Raw genomic sequence first — 18,480 nt, 5'->3', positions numbered from 1 at the left:
CCTCTCTCCGGGTGCTGGCAGCAGAGGGAGCTGAGGCAATTTGGCTTCACCCCGGCACAGAATAATGCTCCTTCCTTTTCAACATGATGATGTATTATTATTTCACAATGTTTAGCTGGTGATACACTGTAATGTTGAAAAGCTGATATCACCCAACCCTGGTCGCATCTTCCGAGCCATTTTCAAGGGTAGTCCCACATTATTTAATATTATTTATTAATTAAATTTATATGCCACCCTTCATCTGAAGATCACAGGGTGGTTTTAAAGCACATAGAGTGCATTGCAGTAATCTGACTGGGAAGTTACCAGAGCATGGGGCACTATGGTAAAGCTATCACAGTCCAAGAGTGGCTGTAGCTTGAGAACCACTATTGTAGAAAAACACTCCTAGCTATAGAGAACACTTGGAGCTCCAATGCCAAAGCAGATCTAGGACCAACTCTATATCTGTTCTTTCAAGGGGAGTACAATCCTGTCCAGAACAGGCCATCTACCAAATTTCTGGACCTGAGAACAAGTAACGCATAGTATTGGCATCTTGTCAGGATTCATTTTCAATTTATTGGCCCATTACTGCCTCCAGGCAATAGTCCATCAACTGCACAACTTCACCCGATTTAGAAAATAGGGATCTTATGCATTGTCATCTTCATATTGCTGACACTGCTTCCTTCCCCACAGCACTTTAACCCTGCTGATAACCTCTTCCAGAAGCATCATGTAGATCAGGAGTTGGAAACCTCCAGCCCATGGGTCAGTCTTGGTCCCTCAGGGGTTCCAGATTAGCCAGTGAGGCCATCGCCCTCAAACCAAGCCTACTTGTCAATTGGCTGATGTCACTCATGACATCTGCTAATGGATGGGAGGGGTTCAGTTGTGCAAGCCTATAATAGATGTCCAATAGTATGGAAGAACACAATGGAACTTTGCAGAACCTCCCAGCACAATTGCCTTACATTGCACTGTAAATTCTTTTTTGAAATTTATGCACGATGGTGTTCTCAGGTACATGGAGCTGCATGATTTTATGCAAAAAGTAACAATAACAGTGTTGGTTAATATTAAGTGTTCCATCTTAAATAAATACTTTCATTACACCAAATGTCTCAAAAGTAGTGTGCAAGCTTGGTATTTTCCAGGCTGATGAAGAGTCTAATGAAGAACTGTTGAGAACTAAAAGCTTGCACATAAAAGCTGTGTGGTATTTTGGTTGGCCTAATAAAGGCATTGCGCTGATATGGATGATTATATAGGCACTCATAGCTCTGTTGTATAGATTGAATAGCAGAAATTCCCAGATGCTTTATTTAAGTGTAAATTTGTTTCCTTTATAGAATGCAAGTTTTTAAAGTGCAAAATCCTTATCCTCTTATGAAAAAGCAAAACATACAGAAGAAAAATGCACATTGGACTTTAACTAAAGAAGGAATAAAACTGGTTTTGTAAATTCCTCATTTAATTTTCAAGTATCGACTCTGGAAGCCTTGCAAAAATTTGTTCATGAATTTTGCATTCTGGTCGTGTAGCAATAGACTGCATGCTGCTGATGTCACTGCTCTGCCTTATCTGAATTTTTGCTCTTTGTTTCACAGGGAGCTGTGATTGGTATAGATGATGAGGACGACAGCACCTTCACAATAACTGTTGATCAGAAAACCTTCCATTTCCAGGGTGAGCTGAAAAAAGAGGATTTATTATATTAATATAAATCACAGAAAATTATATTGAATTATAGTTCAATGGACTAATTTTAAGCATTTTATAAACTGAACTGCATGAATCAATGTACAGGGAACATTCTGGAGTCAGGAGCACTGTGGGTTAGGCAGGGATTTATATCTGCAGTGTATACATATGTGCTAGAAAGGACGGTAGCTTTGGCAGGATCTGGAGATTAAAAATTTAAAGGATATATCAGTCGGGGGGGGAGAGAATAATGGGCTTTCGTTGATGGGTTTTGCTTGCAAAAAAAGCACCACCAATCTTTATTATCAAGATGTTCTGTTGTGCCTTTCTGCATGGAGAAAGCCACGAGATCGCGTGAGGTTGCAGCTTTTGTTGATATTGAATTTAAAGGCTTGAATATGTGAGGAGACCAGAGGGAGCAGATTTAAAGGTGGATTTTTGCTTCAGGATCTACAAGTTCTCATTCATTTCATCTCTATTTCTTTGTTCTTGTCTGCCAAACATCATTTTCCTGCTATTTTATCTTTTTATTCATATTTACAACTCCAATGCCATCTGTTACTGCTATGTTTCGCCATTGCATGCTATGGTTCACCAGTAGAAAGGGTAAGGTACTGTATTTTTCATTTGTACTTCTATATATTCCCTTAATTCCTTTTGAAATTCCTAATAAATGGTCTTTTTTATAAAATGCTCCCATTTTTTGGGTTGTCATCTTTCCTTTAAATTATAATTTACTCTGCTGCTGACATCAGATATTTTTCTTTACTTTTCAGTGTCAGATGAGTTGCAGATAAAATGCTTTACTTGAAACAGTGAGAATTCAGTTATAGAAATTAAATTGATTGATGCTATTCTTTATTTAGTTTTTGTGAACTGCAAACTGTTGTGGTGGTTTATCTTCCATTATTTAGTACTGAGGATCCTAATATTCTGGCAAAGTATTCCTCAAATAGTTCCACTGATAAATCTTACACTCCAAATTGTGTATATGTTTATCCTCTGCTATGGTGTCTTAATGATTCTGCTGTCATGTGGCTTTTCAGTAGCTGCATTAAGCATTGTTAATAATTTTTTACAGCTCCACACAAAAAGAGGATATATTCTTAACTTATTCTTCAGAAAGTAGCAGCTGTATTGTGTATCATGATGCAGATAAAGGGTGAAATCTGCAGTAGAAAACTGCAGCTATTAAAGGAATACCTTCTGCAGTTCTAATTTTGCAGCAGTTCTCTAGCTTTTGTGTTCCCTGCCTGCAGAAAGGAAAGCCTCTTGAGAGATAAACACCTTATAGCAGAACAAAGTAGTATTTAATAATGTTGCCTTTAAATAACATATTCAACTTACATGGTATCTAAAGGGTCTTGGCTTAATTCGTTGAAATTTATTTTTACTATGATTTGGCATTTCTTCTGGCTTGTGTAGGTATTGAAGATGATGATGCATTTTTAAAAAGTAAATTATTTTAGTTGGCAATCCATAGTTAGGAAATTGCTCTTAAATGGATTGGTGGTTACTGATGTGTACTAGAAGTTACTAATCTCAATGATGCATTATCAATTTAAGAAAATATAAAATAAAATGCACATTTAAAAATCGTATCTGTATGCAACACATACAGTTTGTATGATGACATGCATCCTCTGTGGAATGTAGCATTTTTATCAAATGTTGGTTCACTTTAGCATATTTACAAGAGGTGAGATTACAAGTACAGATTTATTCAGAGTATATGGCCAATGCTGATATTGTGTGCCTTTATCAACGTAACCTTATGCCCAGTGTTCCTATTGTTGGGGTAGCCTCCCCCCCCCCCCGGCAAGTAGAGAAGAGCTTTATGACAGGGGGCTTAGTGTGCATGTTACTGTTTCTGCACCAGCAGAAAACTGCTGGATCAAGGTGCTGGTTAATACTGAATGCTTGCATTTACTGCATGTTCTAGTAGGCCCTTCCCCATAGTAAAATAATAAAAATAAAATATTAACTTGCTTGAATCACAGTGCTTGCACATTATTTGCAAGTGGCAGAAGAACTACTTAACATTTGAAAGTATGCATAGTATTTTATGCTGAATAAATGTAGGAACTTTATGCCCTATTTACTTTGTTTTCTTGCTCTAACTTGTGAGGTCTTTGTTGTTGGAAATCATTCGGCCTTACTCATAAGGAGGAATGATGTAACTGTGCCTAACCAATTTTGTCACCTGAAAGTTTCTTTTTATTAGATAATTGTGAATATAATTGGCCATTTACTAGTGTTGGAGCGTCTAACTGTCCTTCCTCAGTGCCTTCATTTGAATTTGATGGATTGGGGGTAAACTGGAATAGGAATGAGAATTCTAGTTTCTTATCATAATGCCATTCCTTACCTGTACATCCTCCCTCCCTGACTACAACTGGAGCCAGATATGAGGGCCTGCTTGCTTTACCAATCCTGGCCCTGCCTATGCCCAACTGAACACTACTTTTCTAAGAAGAAAATTGGGAACACTTCATCCTTTGCTACGTTGTAATTTTTTTGTCTGAAAATACTTATATGGCTTTTGAAATATGGTTATTGAAATGTGTTCTGATGTCATCCTCAAGAACCTTGCCTTATTTTGTTGTCTTGGGCCTTCAGATAGATAAAAGTTTGTATTTTTAGCACCATTAACTAGTGTCACATTTGTCATTGGGTTTAAAGACGATCTTGTCTTCTCTGCAGATCCATTGGAGGTATGCTTTATAAATGTCAGTTACTGATAAATGATTCTCCATGGTTCAGTAACAGAGAAACCTTTATTCTGAGACAAGATTTCTGTTGATATTCGGAGGGATAAACTGAAGTAGAGAATCCTTGCAGTGAATTTAGTATACATTTGGGATGAAGAACACTGTAGGGGGCATATTATTTCAAGGGTAATCTGTTAGGAGCCATATGTGAGCAGTGGGTAAAGCCAAAGCTAGTAGTAGGTGGGAAAAGAGCTCCAAGTGCATAGGGACACATGAGATTAGACTACGGGTAACAGATTGCCCACCCCTCACCTAAATCTCTGAAGTAATATTCTCAAATCTGAAATATATCCATTAATCATAATATATTCACTAAATTTATCTTATTGTAACATTAAATGTAGCCTGCCCACAGAAAATGGATCCTATGCACATTGTTATATTAGAAACTACTTTTTGGGAGGAGGTCTCCCTAATATTACCCGCCTTTGTGCTTGCTGAGAGACCACACGACCCTCTCTTCACTCTGAGTTGTGGCTAGATGTGGGACTTCTGCGTTATCAAAGCATCAATATTAATGACATAGGAGGCATAGACTTGTTCTGTTCATAGAATCAGAATTGTTGAGTTGGAAGGCACCCCAAGAGTTATCTACTTCAACCCCCTGCAATGAAGGCTATGTCTATGAATCCTGTCCACATCCTCAAGCTATGCAAACTTTAAATAATCCACACACCAAACAGTCCTCAATTATACATCCCCTGAATTTGTAATTGCTGTGGAAACCAAGGTGGAACAAAGTCAAGCAATTTTATCCAGTGTTTCACAGCATAGTCACAGTGTGCTACAAAGTAGTCCCTTTATTGCCATCATCCATTTATCCTCCCTTTTAAATAGTCCCTGAGAATTGCTTTTAGCAGCCATGCAACAGGCAGAAACCATAGCTAAAGCCTTTCTTGTAATGATGGGAGTTTGAGACATGTCAGCTAATGTCATTGGGGTCACCAGAGGAAGCATGTAGGTCAATGGCTAATCCAACACCAGCCCTGCTTGGTGAGAGACAACTAGGGAAAACTGTTGCTTTTGGGGCAGGGGGTTATAAATGTTTTCTTCCAGGAAGCTTAGGGCAGATGATTATGTGTAATTCTAATTATGTGTAAAGGAAATTAGTTTTCTTCAGTTTCTGTGTTATTTTCCAAAAACTGTCTTTAACTAAACAATTGTCTGCATGAAACAAAACTTCTCTTTGCCTCTCTTCCTCCTGTACACTCATCATATTTACTCTGGTGGTTCTGCTAATCATTCAAATTAGATTTGGGGACAATGCTGGGGATGTGTAAGGAAAGAGAGCAAGAAGTTCCAATGTTCTCACAGAAATTGTTCCATGCACACAATGATTTAGTTGGATACAATTCCAAATGTGTTGCTATTTTGAAAGGTTGCTGAGCATGCAATGGCTCGGTAACTTCAGGACCCATCATGTACTTTGTGCCATTTGGCACTCACCAGGAGGCCTCTTAACTCAGATATGGTTCAGTAATGGAAATAATACTTTGATCTTGGAGTAGTGCATCCTCAGCATGGTGAATACCAATGGGCAAGATTAAAATATTAAATATATATCCATTATCCCAAATTGATATGTAGGGCTTATGGTAGGTGCTACTGCAAGAGTTCTCAATCATGACTCTCACACTATCTTGAGATGCAGCCTTTGTACGGTTGTGGGCACTGGCGGGGGTTAAATGAGATGGCTTTTGAGTTGCTCTTTTCAGGATTGCTAGGTGTTATGTACTGAGTTTGGGACCCCCACTAGGGCACAGTTTCCTTAAGGTCCGTGCCGAGATTATGGATAGGGTTGAACCCGTGTCCAGCTCCATGTGGCACGGGGACCCCTCTATCTGTACTTCTACATAAATTTTCTCTATGTTGGGGTGCGGCAACTGGTATACCTGGTAGTCTGTGGTCTCCGTCGAGTTGCCTTGGTGCGTTGGGCCCCGGGACCTGGGGCTCTTGGGGCGGTCATCTGATGCCTGGCGTCGGATGGGCAGAGCCCAACACTAACATTCATCACTTGATTGTGTGTCTGAAATTTTGATGCTGATGCTGAGAAATCGGGGGGGGGGGGGGTAGATTTCCAGTCTGTGCCTGTAGATTCCTGGGAGGGAGGCCCCAGTGAGTAATGGTTGCTTATCTTTCCAGTGCCAAATGTGCAGAGTTTGCTCCTGTTTCCAATCCTGTTAAACAAGTATATGATGCTGCTGGGTGTCCTCGTCATCATCTGACTGACAAAAGAGCTCAGTATCAACACTTTTACATGCCCTAAGACCTATATTATCTGTATTTATTCAGTGATTGGGACTAAAAGCAAGCATACTGAAACTAAATTTAGGAAGACCAAAGAATCAGTACCTTTGACATAGGGATTAGTGGAACACTGGTTTATAATTAATAGAGATGAACCTCCATTAGTTAGTTATTTATTTGAAGTATATGTGGCTCTATTGTGGTACCTGGAAACCAGCGTTTTAATGGTGATTAGGTGGTCTTTTGTCCAGCATTAGCCAATGAGAAAACTGCTACCCTTTTGGGCTGATTCCGACCTTGTAGTACTTATGCATGTCTTCATAATTTCTAACCTGGTCACAGTAACATATTTTACTATGGGGCTGTTGAAGTCAGTTTGTAATTGCCCCCTCCATGTGATATATATGTTGTAACTTGACTGTACTGACAGACATCCCACCCCTCCATTTCATAGGCTGCCACTTGTGGAGATGGGGGAAGCTTGACATCATACTGACATAACATCAAAACTTTATCTCTAGTTGTTATGGTGCCAGAGGAAAAAATGAGCTGTGAATCATACCTCAGTTTTAATGCTTTGTTCTAGCTTGAGAAGGCTGCTGGCTCTTGGCAGTCTCTAAGGATTCGTGATGTTTATCTTGGTTTTGTGGGCCTGTTCTGTCTACAGTTCATCTATTCCCTCACTGGGTAATATGAACAACACTGTAATATTGCTCCCATAAATTGAACAGTCACTTAGCTACTACAAGGCTGCAATATTGATGCAGTACCGCAATAAAAATATGCACTGATAATTAAAAGGCTGAACATACCAGGATAAATCTGAATATTTGCAGTAACATAAATAGCTGCTTTGATGTAATTGCTATGACAAATGTGAATGTAACATTTGTTTACAGCATTTTGAATCTACTTAGTTTACTGACTTTTGGACCCTACTGTGTGAGCACTCAAGCAGTGATTTGACCCTGTGAGCTTTGCAGGACCTATGTGTGTTGTCTTTATATTAATTACATATATTAACCTAGCAATATTAGAAGCTGCTTTTAATATTGTAGCTGCTACCGCTACAAAAACCTATGCCAGAATAAATTTGTTAATCTTTAAAGTACCATAGGACTTAGTTATAATCAGACTAGTTTCAGGATGCTTGAAGTGTGACCACATCCTTCCCATAGAAGTGCTGATTTTTTCAGTTTCTTGGCAGAGTATTGACCTACTTCTTCTGTGAAACAGACAGCTGTGAATCTTTGAGTTAGGGTGACTGGACTGGAGGCAGGCCAATGTTTCAGCATCTTTGCTTGCTTAACTATGATTCTTCCCCCAGATATCTATTGCACTGAGTGAGCTACCGGTATTTTGATTACTATATCTGTGCTTGATTCACTGAATGAAAACAAAATCTCACCATTTGAATTATTATTGCCGCACTTTGAGTTATTTACGTACCCTTTTTAAAAGACTTTTTTATTGCTTAGAGGTGTGCAGATGTATTTCCAATAAACTCTGAAGATCCTATCAGTTTCAATTTTGACTCGGTTATCATTCAGAATAGCAAAATGTCAAAACCACAGAGGGCCTCAGCAAAGGAGGTGCCTATAGTACAGGATTTATGACAGCATATTCATGCTGTACCTTCTCCACTTTCAACTATTCCCAGATTGCAGTTTGTTTACTTTGTTCTGTGGCAGCTGTTACCTGCATAGTTCCACCCCATAATCTGCATCAACTGGTCTAGAATCCATGTTTCTCTCATGCTAGATTTGTGATATCTTGAGTGCCGGAGCTTGCTTTTTATGTATAGGATTTTTTGGATGCATTTAAAATGAAAGTAGAACCACTGGAAGTTACCATGTAAGTGAACTATGTAAAAACTAGCTCCAGTCTTTAAAATAAGTAATATAATGTGGACTAGAAATATTATAGACAGGATGGGAGCATTGCAGCTGTCTGGCTGTTTTGTCATTTTATAAATGGAGAACCTTGAATCAGTTCATTTCTTCGGTTCCCATATATTTTCATCCTTAAGATGACCACAAGCTGATAGCTATTGCTTGGGACATACTAGTATGGAATTGTGAATTATTTCAGTTTAGCTAATATTCGGGAGTATTTGTACTGTAGTTGCCATAAAAACTGTGTTCGGATTTCAGTCATGTACTTATATTTCACAATATCTTCAAACTTTCTCATTAGCTATAATGTAGGTTTGTCTCTCAGCAAGCAATTTTCATTTGATTAGCTTTGCTTAACTAACAGGACATTTTATTACTGACCTGGGATTGGTTTAAGTTTCCAGTTGTTTCTTTAAGGCTACTTAAGTCTATTTTTAATACTCTTCCAGCTCGAGATGCTGATGAGAGAGAAAAATGGATTCATGCTTTAGAGGAAACCATCCTTCGTCATACTCTTCAGCTTCAGGTGCGTTAGTCAGTTTTGCCTAAGATAAAAGAGATGCATATGTTCTGCATAATACCTGTATAAAATGTAATCCATACTAATCTTTATTCCATGAGTGTATATTTGTTCTTACATTTATTGTGAAATTAAGCCATATATCATGTCTCCATCTTGCAAATATAGCACCTCAGTTGATAAATTTTACATTTATTATTGCCGATTTGTGAATGAGAAACCTTTGTAACTGAACTGGAGTTCTAAGAATGCAATAACTGGAAGATTCCTGTAATGATTGTTATGTGGACTCTACTCAATGACCTGTTTGCAGCTTTAATTTCTATTTCTTTACCTGAAGCAAAGCCTTGTTTTTTTTAAAAAAAAAAAATAGAATGGAGGCAATGTTAAGATCATTACAGGAATCTTCAAGTCACTGCACCTCTGGATATCCAGTTCATCCAGATAATAATGAACCTGTACGCTTTGCCAAAATCTTGCTTATCAAGCATTGCTTATGGTAACATACAAATAACACTAACTATACAGAAACATATCCAAACTCCTGTGTTTTTGTAGTGCATAATGATTGAGAAATTATAGTGCTATGTTGCACATTGGCAGAAGGGGAAGGGGAACCAAACTAAACTAAACCTGCATATTCTTATTTTGAAGCCTTTGCTATGTAAATATTCCTCCTGAGAATATTAGCTCAATCCAAGGTGCTATCACAGAAAGGGATTGCTTTGGAGACACTGGCACCAACTATGGATAACAGCAGGTGTACTTTAATATTGAAGCTAATGAGCAAATGCAGAGGCACAACTGTCTCTAATATTAATGGGCATCGATCATAGTGACATTTCAAGTGAGAAACGTCTGAAAATGGCAGCTTGGCACTGAAGCATGCTTTACTTGGGATTAAGCCGCATTCAGGCCAGGTGATGTTTTATGCCCCCCTTCGTCCTCATGGCTGCTCCGTGTGACGCCCCACCCCCCAAGGTGCTGGAAATCGGAATAACTAGATTTTCCTCTGGCCGCAGCCCCGCCTCATGCTACGGTGAAGATTCCTCTGACAGGAGCAGCTTTCCAGACAGTGTAAGGGGCTGCTGCTGGCAGGAAAACCCCGGTGCGCGAGTGGAGTTGGTCTAGCCTGGATACAAGCCAGTTCCAAATAGTCAGGATTTGTCTTGCAAAGGTTCTTAAATGCGTTTAGTATTCTGCAGATACTGTGCACACGCTACGCTTAAACGTGGTGAAGGACAGTGAGCTACAGAAATCTAGGCGGATGCGAAAAGTTAGTTTTAGCATCTTAGCCATGCCTGCTCAGAAGTCAGTCCGCTCGTAAGTAAAACGGGGGTCAGGATTGCGAAATGGAAAAGAGCGATCAGCGCTGTAGCCAATAACAAGAAAGCTGCCGGAGGCATTTCAGATGATGCAAGAAGGCAGGGGGCGGGTGAAATATCCGGATGAGCCCGTGTCCTCCGTGGCGCTGCGCGTGAGGTTAGACTCCAAGCAGCCCACTGGGTAGCGAGTCGGCGGCCGGAGTCGGTGCTGCGGATTCCAAGGCAGCCCTTCCCATCAGGGCTTCCTTTCAGCGCGCGGCTATTTGGTCTTCCTGCCCCGATTGCAGCCTTGCTGGGTAGAGGCTACCGCTGAAGGCGGGAGATTCCCAGGACGAAGGATGCCCTCGAGAGAAAGCGGGAGGAAGCCGGCGGCGCTGGCTGGAAGGAAGCAGCCCGGTGTGTATGGCTATTATGCGTCCCCCTCTCAGTCGGTGCGCGGGGCGGGGGAGAGGAAAGGGCCGGGCTGGGAGGCACCTGACCAGCAGCCAATCGGGAGGCGGCTCGGTGCGAAGGCAAGCCTCGCTGCTTGTGAGCGGCGGGCTGGCGACGCGGCTTCCCTGCGGGCAGGGGGCCCAGCCGACGACAGACCCCGCCCGGCAGCGTGCCCGGGAGGGGAGGAAACATGGCTTGCGTGAGTACAGCCAGGCGTTGGGGTGGCGTATCGTCGACATTGGCAGGAGGGGGCGCCCTCGATCTCCGTCGGCCTGCGCTTTCGGAGGCCCACCCGGACGCCTGGTTTCTGTGGTCGACTCCGTGTATAAGGCGGGGGGGGGGGTGAGAGGGTGTCTGTGCTGCGAAGCCCGCGGCCGTAAACCTGTACCTGCAGCCGGGGCCAGGGAGCGCACGCTGCAACTCTAGCCATTGATCGCTGGAGAGGAAGAGCGCTGCGCTTGTGTGCGCGCTACACCATGGGGCGCACTCATCCCCCCCCCCCGGAGTTCTGTCTGATTTCAGTCCGGCAGGCTCCATTGTCTGCCACTGGTGGAAGTGGCGGATTACTGCCACTGACTTTGCTGTTTAAAAACAACCACTTCCCAATTTGATCACTCCGATCGCGATATAGGAGATTGTTTCTAAAACCTACTCGATGGTTAGCATAGTTCGTATTTTGGCTGCAGGAAAGTAAGTTTTCCTTTCTTCACATCCCATTGAAATCAGCTTCTTTCACAGTATGTAGGTTTGAGTTACAGCGATAAAGAAATCTTTTTCTAAACAAAATGTATCATAGAACATCCAAGTATTGTACACTGTTAAAGCATACAATATTATTCAAATAAGGAGACATACTGAAATGCACCAGTTACTTCCAAGACGCCATAGGAACTTAGTCCTGTAGCCCAGAATGGACATGGAAGCCAATCTGCCAGTGATTAGAAATGCTTCCCACAACTAATGGATCTTGTTATCCTTCCTTCCCTCAACATATGCCCAACATGTTTCCATGACTGGAAAGTGGGTGTATTTCTTTGCAGATTAGGAAAATTGGTACTGAGTGGGCACTACAGTTGCTGTGTAGACTGATATTTTCCTAAAGAATTTCAAGAGCCAGATACTTGCTGGTGAAACAAGGTTGGGCAGGTAGCATTTGTAGTGTATTTCTTGTAGTGGTTATGCTGTGTCCTAAATGTTACATAATGTGGGGCAAACATCCCAGTTCATTCTAAGGATCATTCAGACTTCTACAGGAAATAAGGTATGACTCTAACAAGGATCACATACCTTTAGGCATTTCACAGGAAGGAAAGAGTAACAAATGTACAGGATGCCCAAAGTGACTCAAGCACTGTTCTGTGGCCATTTTGAGCATTCAGTGTGCACTTCTGTGGTACTTCAGAAGGAATTTATGCATTTCAGAGGTCACAATTGGCTCCCATGTTCTGGTGAGTGAGCTTATATGGCCTTTTTTATATAACCTGGTTAGGTAGAATTGCTTTCTAATGAAAGCTGAGGTACTTAAATAGTCTAGTAATCATACTAGTTTAAAAAGGAATGTAGTGCAGAACTTGTAACATAATGCTAATATCTTAATTACTTGGTTTTTAATACCTCTAAGACTTAAGTATATTTAACCTTGTTCTCATTGGAAATAATGCAAATGCCCACTGAAATACATAAAATGTAAATGAATAACTAACGTTTAAAACCAAATGAAGTTTGTAACATTTTATGTCATTTACATGTGTGTGATAGATAGCTATGATAGAAGCACTGCACATATTTCACTAGAGGTCACATTATTGTGGAAACAGATTCAGGGAAGTGAAAGAGTGACAGTTAGAATTCTGTTAGGATTCTTCTGTTCCTTAAATAGTTTTCGTTAAAGAATGTGTCTTCTAAAATTGCTTCAGTTAAAAGTGGAGGTTGGTTAGCATTTAAAACACCTACACGGTCGCTTTTAAATTGTGAGAATTGAAGACATAATGAATTTTTGTTTGTCTACTTGTCATCTGCAATCATGAAACCTAGAAATTTTAAACATCCCCCCCAATGTATTCCTAACAAGGGATCTTAACATAGTGAATTATAGATTTACATGTACTGTATAAGTCTATTTGCTTGATGTTCTGTCCAAAGTGTGCCTTTTCTAGTTGGCAATAACTTTTTAAGCCTTATATCCATTTTGGAAGGGGCGCGGCTGGCACTGTAGTCTAAACCACTGAGCCTCTTGGGCTTGCTGATCAGAAGGTCAGCTGTTCGTATCCCCGCGATGGGATGAGCTCCAGTTGCTCGGTCCCAGCTCCTGCCAACCTAGCAGTTCAAAAGCACGCCCAAAGTGCAAGTAGATAAATAGGTACTGCTCCATGGGAAGGTAAATGGCGTTTCCATGTGCTGCTCTGGTTTCGGTGTTCCGTTGCGCCAGAAGCGGCTTAGTCATGCTGGCCACATGACCTGGAAAAACTGTCTGCGGACAAACGGTGGCTCCCTCGGCTTGTAAAGCAAGATGAGGATAAGAGGCTGTTTAAATGAAGTAGATGAAAAAGCAGAAAAAGCAGAGGTGTGGAAATACCCTTTCTTCTTGATTCATCTGTGGTCACAATCCAGTGTAGATTTTCAGCACGGTCTTGTGTGTGTTTACCCTGGGGTTATGATCTATTGAACACTGGGACTTCTTTCAGAGTAAACACACATAGGCTTGAACAATTGAGCTGCACTGGATTGTTGCTTTTATTTCTATTGTTTGAGAATTCATTTGTAAGGCTTGGTTTTACAATGAAACTTCAGTGGGGAGAGTATCGGATGCTTCACCTTAGTAACAATTTTGCTGTGATGTGGCTTACGTAGCAAAATAGTTAACCTCACAAGAACATAATATTTAGGCTTTAGATTGTAGTGCTAGGAGACCCCTTGTCCTTTTGTTGAGTTAATCATTTTACTATGCTGACATATATCTGTAGGAATAATATAATTTTCTAGCCTTTTTCATTTTTAAAGTGTATCTGGCAGGTTATTCCATGGTTTTGAAACTTGCCCAGTTCAGTCTTATAGCTAACAAGGTGATGTTCTGTGTGTTCTGTAAATACGTTCAAATGTAATGCATTTCTGTTACATAGGGTGTGGATCCTGGATTTGTTCCCAGTGTCCAGGATTTTGATAAAAAACTTACAGAAGCTGATGCTTATCTACAAATTTTGATAGACCAATTGAAGGTATGTTAAACTTGCTATTGTAACCGGGCTTTACAATAATCTAGTAAAGATGCACTTTTATTTCTCCCTAACCTCCATGGTATAAATGGGTTATGAAAGATTGTCATCATTGAAGCTCATTGATCCATGTTTTCGTTAAGTGGTTAGATGGGTTTCAGATATTTAACAGCAGTTCTTGCTAAAAGACTATACCTCTAGGGCAGGCATGTCCAAAGTCCATTTTGGGGGGCCTGGTCGGTTTAATCCGGCTACTGTGGCAGTTTACTTCCGGGGCAAAATCCTAACTATAAAAAACCCTCAACAACCTCTATCCTAAAAAAAGGTCAACACGTTTGGTTGGCCCTTTGGTCGGCGCTCACAGCCCTTCACTTCATCAAATCTGGCCCTCTTTGAAAAATGTTTGGGCGCCACTGCCTAGGGAGTCTGGATGAAGATTTCAGTATTCAAATTCTTCATTCCTAACCTGTTCTTTAGAACAGTGAAACTAAGCTAGGAGCAATAAGTAGCTTGAATACAATCTAATTTGTGTCATGCAATCTTTAAATCATACAATACTGAATTAAAACTAAAAATCAGGCAAAACCTAAAATTTCCCAGTCACCTATGATGCAAGTCAATTGTAGAGACTTGGATCACAAGCATACTTGAAATTGTTTGAATTTTTTTAAAGCTGTTTTAAAACAGTAGTTCCTGTACTGTTTATTATATATATATATATATATATATATATATATATATATATATATATATTGGGAGAGAGAGAGTAAATGTTGCCCTTGTGATTTATCCTAGATATGTTTAACATATTTAATCTTTGAAATGGGGTAAGCATTTGAGAAGTAAAAATATGTGTGAGAGGTTCTGTTTTGCATGTCTTGGAAGGCTTAAAGGTTATTCAGTCATTTAAAGAGTGGGGCTAGCCTGTAGCCTTCTACCGTATTTTACGCTCCATAAGACGCACTTTTTCCCTCCTAAAAAGGAAGGGAAAATCCCTGTGCGCCTTATGGAGCGAAGGCTTCGCTCCCGCGGTCTCCCCCCGCCGCATTCGGCAGGAGGTGGGGAGAGGCAGCGGCGATGTTGCTGGATCATGTCAGCACCTCCGTTCGCCAAAAGAAGCTTCTTTCAGCGAACGGAGGTGCAGGGCACGATCCAGCAACATCTCCGCTGCCTCCTCCCGCCGAACGCGGCGGGGGGGGAAGGCTGCAGGAAGTGACGGGGATGTTGCTGGATCATGTCAGCACCTCCGTTCGCCGAAAGAAGCTTCTTTCGGCGAACGGAGGTGCTGGGCACGATCCAGCAACATCTCCGCTGCCTTGCCCCACCTCCCGCCGAACGCGGCGGGGGATGGGGGGAGGCTGCAGGAAGCGACGGGGATGTTGCTGGATCGTGCCAGTACCTCCATTCGCCGAAAGGAGCTTCTTTCGGCGAACGGAGGTGCTGGGCACGATCCAGGAACATCTCCACTGCCTCCTCCCGCCGAACGCGGCGGGGGATGGGAGGAGGCAGCGGGAAGCAAAGGGGATGTTGCTGGGTTGTGCCAGGTGCTGGGTCGTGTGAGGTGCTGGGCACGATCCAGCAACATCCCCTTCACTTCCTGCTGCCTCTCCCCATCCCCCACCACGTTCGGTGGGAGGTGCGGGGAGGCAGCTGCGATGCCTGCTTTTGGGATCGGTGGGCGGCAGGGAGGTTGGTGGAGGATTTCCTCTACCACCCCACGCGCTGCCCTCCGATCCCAAAGGTGCGGGGTGGTGGAGAAAACAGCGGGGATGCTACTGCTTTCTCCACCATCCCGCGCGCCGATGCCAAAAGCAGGCTCATCCCCGCATGCTTTAAAGGGACATGAAGACGAGGGGAGAAACGGAGCGTTCTCCCCTCGTCCCCATGTCCTTTAAAGCAAGCGGGGATGAGCCGCTGTGAAGGGCTCCCCCTCCAGCGCACCCCTCCCTGCCTTTTAGAGGAGGAAACCAGGAAAATATTTTTTCCTGGTTTTTCTCCTTTAAAAAACAGGTGCGTCTAGTGGTCCGGAGCGCCTTATGGATCGAAAAATACGGTAAATGTTGGATTCCAACTGGCACCATCCCTGATCATTAGCCATGCTGGCTGGAACTGAAGGGAATTATCATTGAACTCCGTCTGGGGGGACACAGAGTCTCCATGTCTGCTTTACATGCAGCACATTATTTTGTGTTGTAAAGAAACTGTCTAAAGATCTTTACCTCAGGCATTATATTGACTGAAAACAGATAACTAAGGAGACAGAAGCAACAGAATGCAAAACAATTTTAAGCACTTTCTTTGGCTTTTTTGAATGTAATTCTGCAATCATAAAGAAGCACCCATCCCCTCCAAATAGTTTCATGTTTGGGGTAAAGACAAAACATCTTTCCTGACTTAATAGGTGATATTGATTATTATTTTTGTGTGAAATACTGATGATTAACACCACTAATAATTTAAACATATTTCTGGTAAGATGGAACCAAATGATCAGCAGACTCTGGGTTTTTTTTTAAAAAAAATAAATAAATAAATTGCTATCCTGTTAGCATTTAAAAGCTTTACTAGCAATGTTTGATACTGTGTGCCTTTTTCTTTTTAGCTCTTTGATGAAAAGCTTCAGAACTGCAAAGATGACGAACAGAGAAAAGCAAGTATACTTTTTATATAGATGTTGATTTTTCCTCTCCCTGAAGTTCACTTTTCAGCCTTCCTGTAATTGACTAAAATACAACGTAAAGGTAAAGGGACCCCTGACCATTAGGTCCAGTCGTGTCCGACTCTGGGGTTGCGACACTCATCTCGCGTTAAAGGCTGAGGGAGCTGGCGTACAGCTTCTGGGTCATGTGGCCAGCATGACAAAGCTGCTTCTGGTGAACCAAAGCAGTGCACGGAAACACCGTTTACCTTCCCGCTGGAGTGGTACCTATTTATATACTTGCACTTTGGTGTGCTTTCGAATGCTAGGTGGGCAGGAGCTGGGACCAAGCAATGGGAGCTCACCCCGTCATGGGGATTTGAACCGCTGACCTTCTGATCGGCAAGCCCTAGGCTCTGTGGTTTAACCCACAGCGCCACCCGTGTCCCCAAATGCAACTTAAGCACTCCTTTTATATACAGCTAATAACTTGCATTCCGTGTTGCTTTATAGATTTATTTATTTTTAGTTGTTGGGACGGAAAACACTTGTAATAATAATTGCTAACAGGTCTTCAATTGCTCCATTACAGTGGAATATAATTAAAAAGATGAAAACAAGCTTGGAGAGCCATAGAACAAGTTTTATCCTTTTATTTCAATAAGTTTCATGCTGCAGTTGTTTTAAATATTTTATCTCTGTGAGCTTCCTGGAGAAGTCAGTTATTGGAAGTCCAGTTAGCAATGCCTTGTGCCCCACTCACTTTTCATGAACTATTGCACCATTAGCATAGTTCATAGGGCTTAATGAAATAAGTAATGCAAGGATGAAATGAGGAGCATAAGATGACAAGGCGTCTGACTGTTAACCAGAAGGTTGGTGGTTGCAGTGGGTTTGACTAGATGCCCCTTGGGGTCCCTTCCAGCTCTACATTTCTATGATTCTACACATGTCAGGTAAAATTATATATCCAATTCAAATAAAATTAAGTTCACGCTTTAGTAAATTACTGAGAAGTAATTGGGCCTCTCTTTGCAACAACTTCCAGAACTGTTAGAATAATGCTAAATCAACTAGCCATGTGGCTGGCTTTTTGTGTTCTAGAACAGGGTAATTTGCTAGCTATACTTCATATTTTAGATTGTAATCTAGCACTTGGCACTGTCTTATTATACAATCTTGCTGCTGGGGTGTGACCTTGTACTTGTTTGGCCTCTAGTCTTAATTTGTTGTAATGGCAGATTAGTGTTGCAACGGATGAGCTGTTTTCTTCCTGATTTGTTGTGGCATTCAGTATTTTAAAGCTGCTTCCTCTGATGCAGAAGGAAGAGGTTCCAGTTACACTCATCCCATAGTATTTCTTTAAAATCTGCATGATGATATTATTATTATTATTATTATTATTATTATTATTTACCCTGCCCCTCTGGGCTGCCCCAGCCACTCCAGGTGGCTAACAACTTTAGTAATGCTATACATTTTCTGATTAAGCAATAAGGTAGTTATTTACCCTGACTCAAGACAACTAGCAAAACATGCAGCTGCTTCCTGTAGAAATGTAGAAACCATGATATCACTTCTCTTTTCCTTTTAATCTTTATGGAAAGCTGTGTCAGAAACTGTCACATCTATAGACCTGTAGAAAAATAGATGCCACAAAAGGACAACACAGGGTGGGGGGGACACCATGGTACAATAAGTATATAGTATGTCTATAGAAGTCTGAAAGTTACTTTGGGAATTGGCCTATA

At 41.5% G+C, this 18,480-nt stretch overlaps 1 protein-coding gene and 1 long non-coding RNA gene across 7 annotated transcripts in view; one reads left to right on the top strand and one right to left on the bottom strand.

Moving 5' to 3' along the window:
- Positions 1-18,480, top strand: part of OSBPL9 (oxysterol binding protein like 9) — a 59,494-nt gene that overhangs the window by 14,575 nt on the left and 26,439 nt on the right. For 4 of the 6 annotated variants that reach the window (XM_033152154.1, XM_033152152.1, XM_033152153.1 and 1 more), the window contains exons 3-6: positions 1,596-1,674; positions 9,052-9,128; positions 13,999-14,094; positions 16,694-16,741. In XM_033152154.1, coding sequence (XP_033008045.1) covers positions 1,596-1,674; positions 9,052-9,128; positions 13,999-14,094; positions 16,694-16,741 — 300 coding nt within the window. Of the gene's footprint in view, positions 1-1,595; positions 1,675-9,051; positions 9,129-10,672; positions 10,844-10,944; positions 11,079-13,998; positions 14,095-16,693; positions 16,742-18,480 lie in introns of those variants that run through there. The other 2 variants (XM_033152156.1, XM_033152155.1) reach the window with 2 other exon arrangements.
- LOC117048387 lies at positions 1,442-4,990 on the bottom strand. Its single transcript, XR_004426838.1, has 2 exons — positions 4,883-4,990; positions 1,442-1,679 (listed from the first exon to the last, which is right to left on the bottom strand). It is a non-coding gene; the product is annotated as an uncharacterized LOC117048387 (long non-coding RNA).

Source organism: Lacerta agilis, chromosome 6 (genome assembly GCF_009819535.1).
Source record: "Lacerta agilis isolate rLacAgi1 chromosome 6, rLacAgi1.pri, whole genome shotgun sequence".
NCBI lineage: Eukaryota > Metazoa > Chordata > Lepidosauria > Squamata > Lacertidae > Lacerta > Lacerta agilis.
The sequence above is the reverse complement of the archived record's forward strand: the minus strand, read 5'-3'. Positions and strand labels throughout refer to the sequence as shown.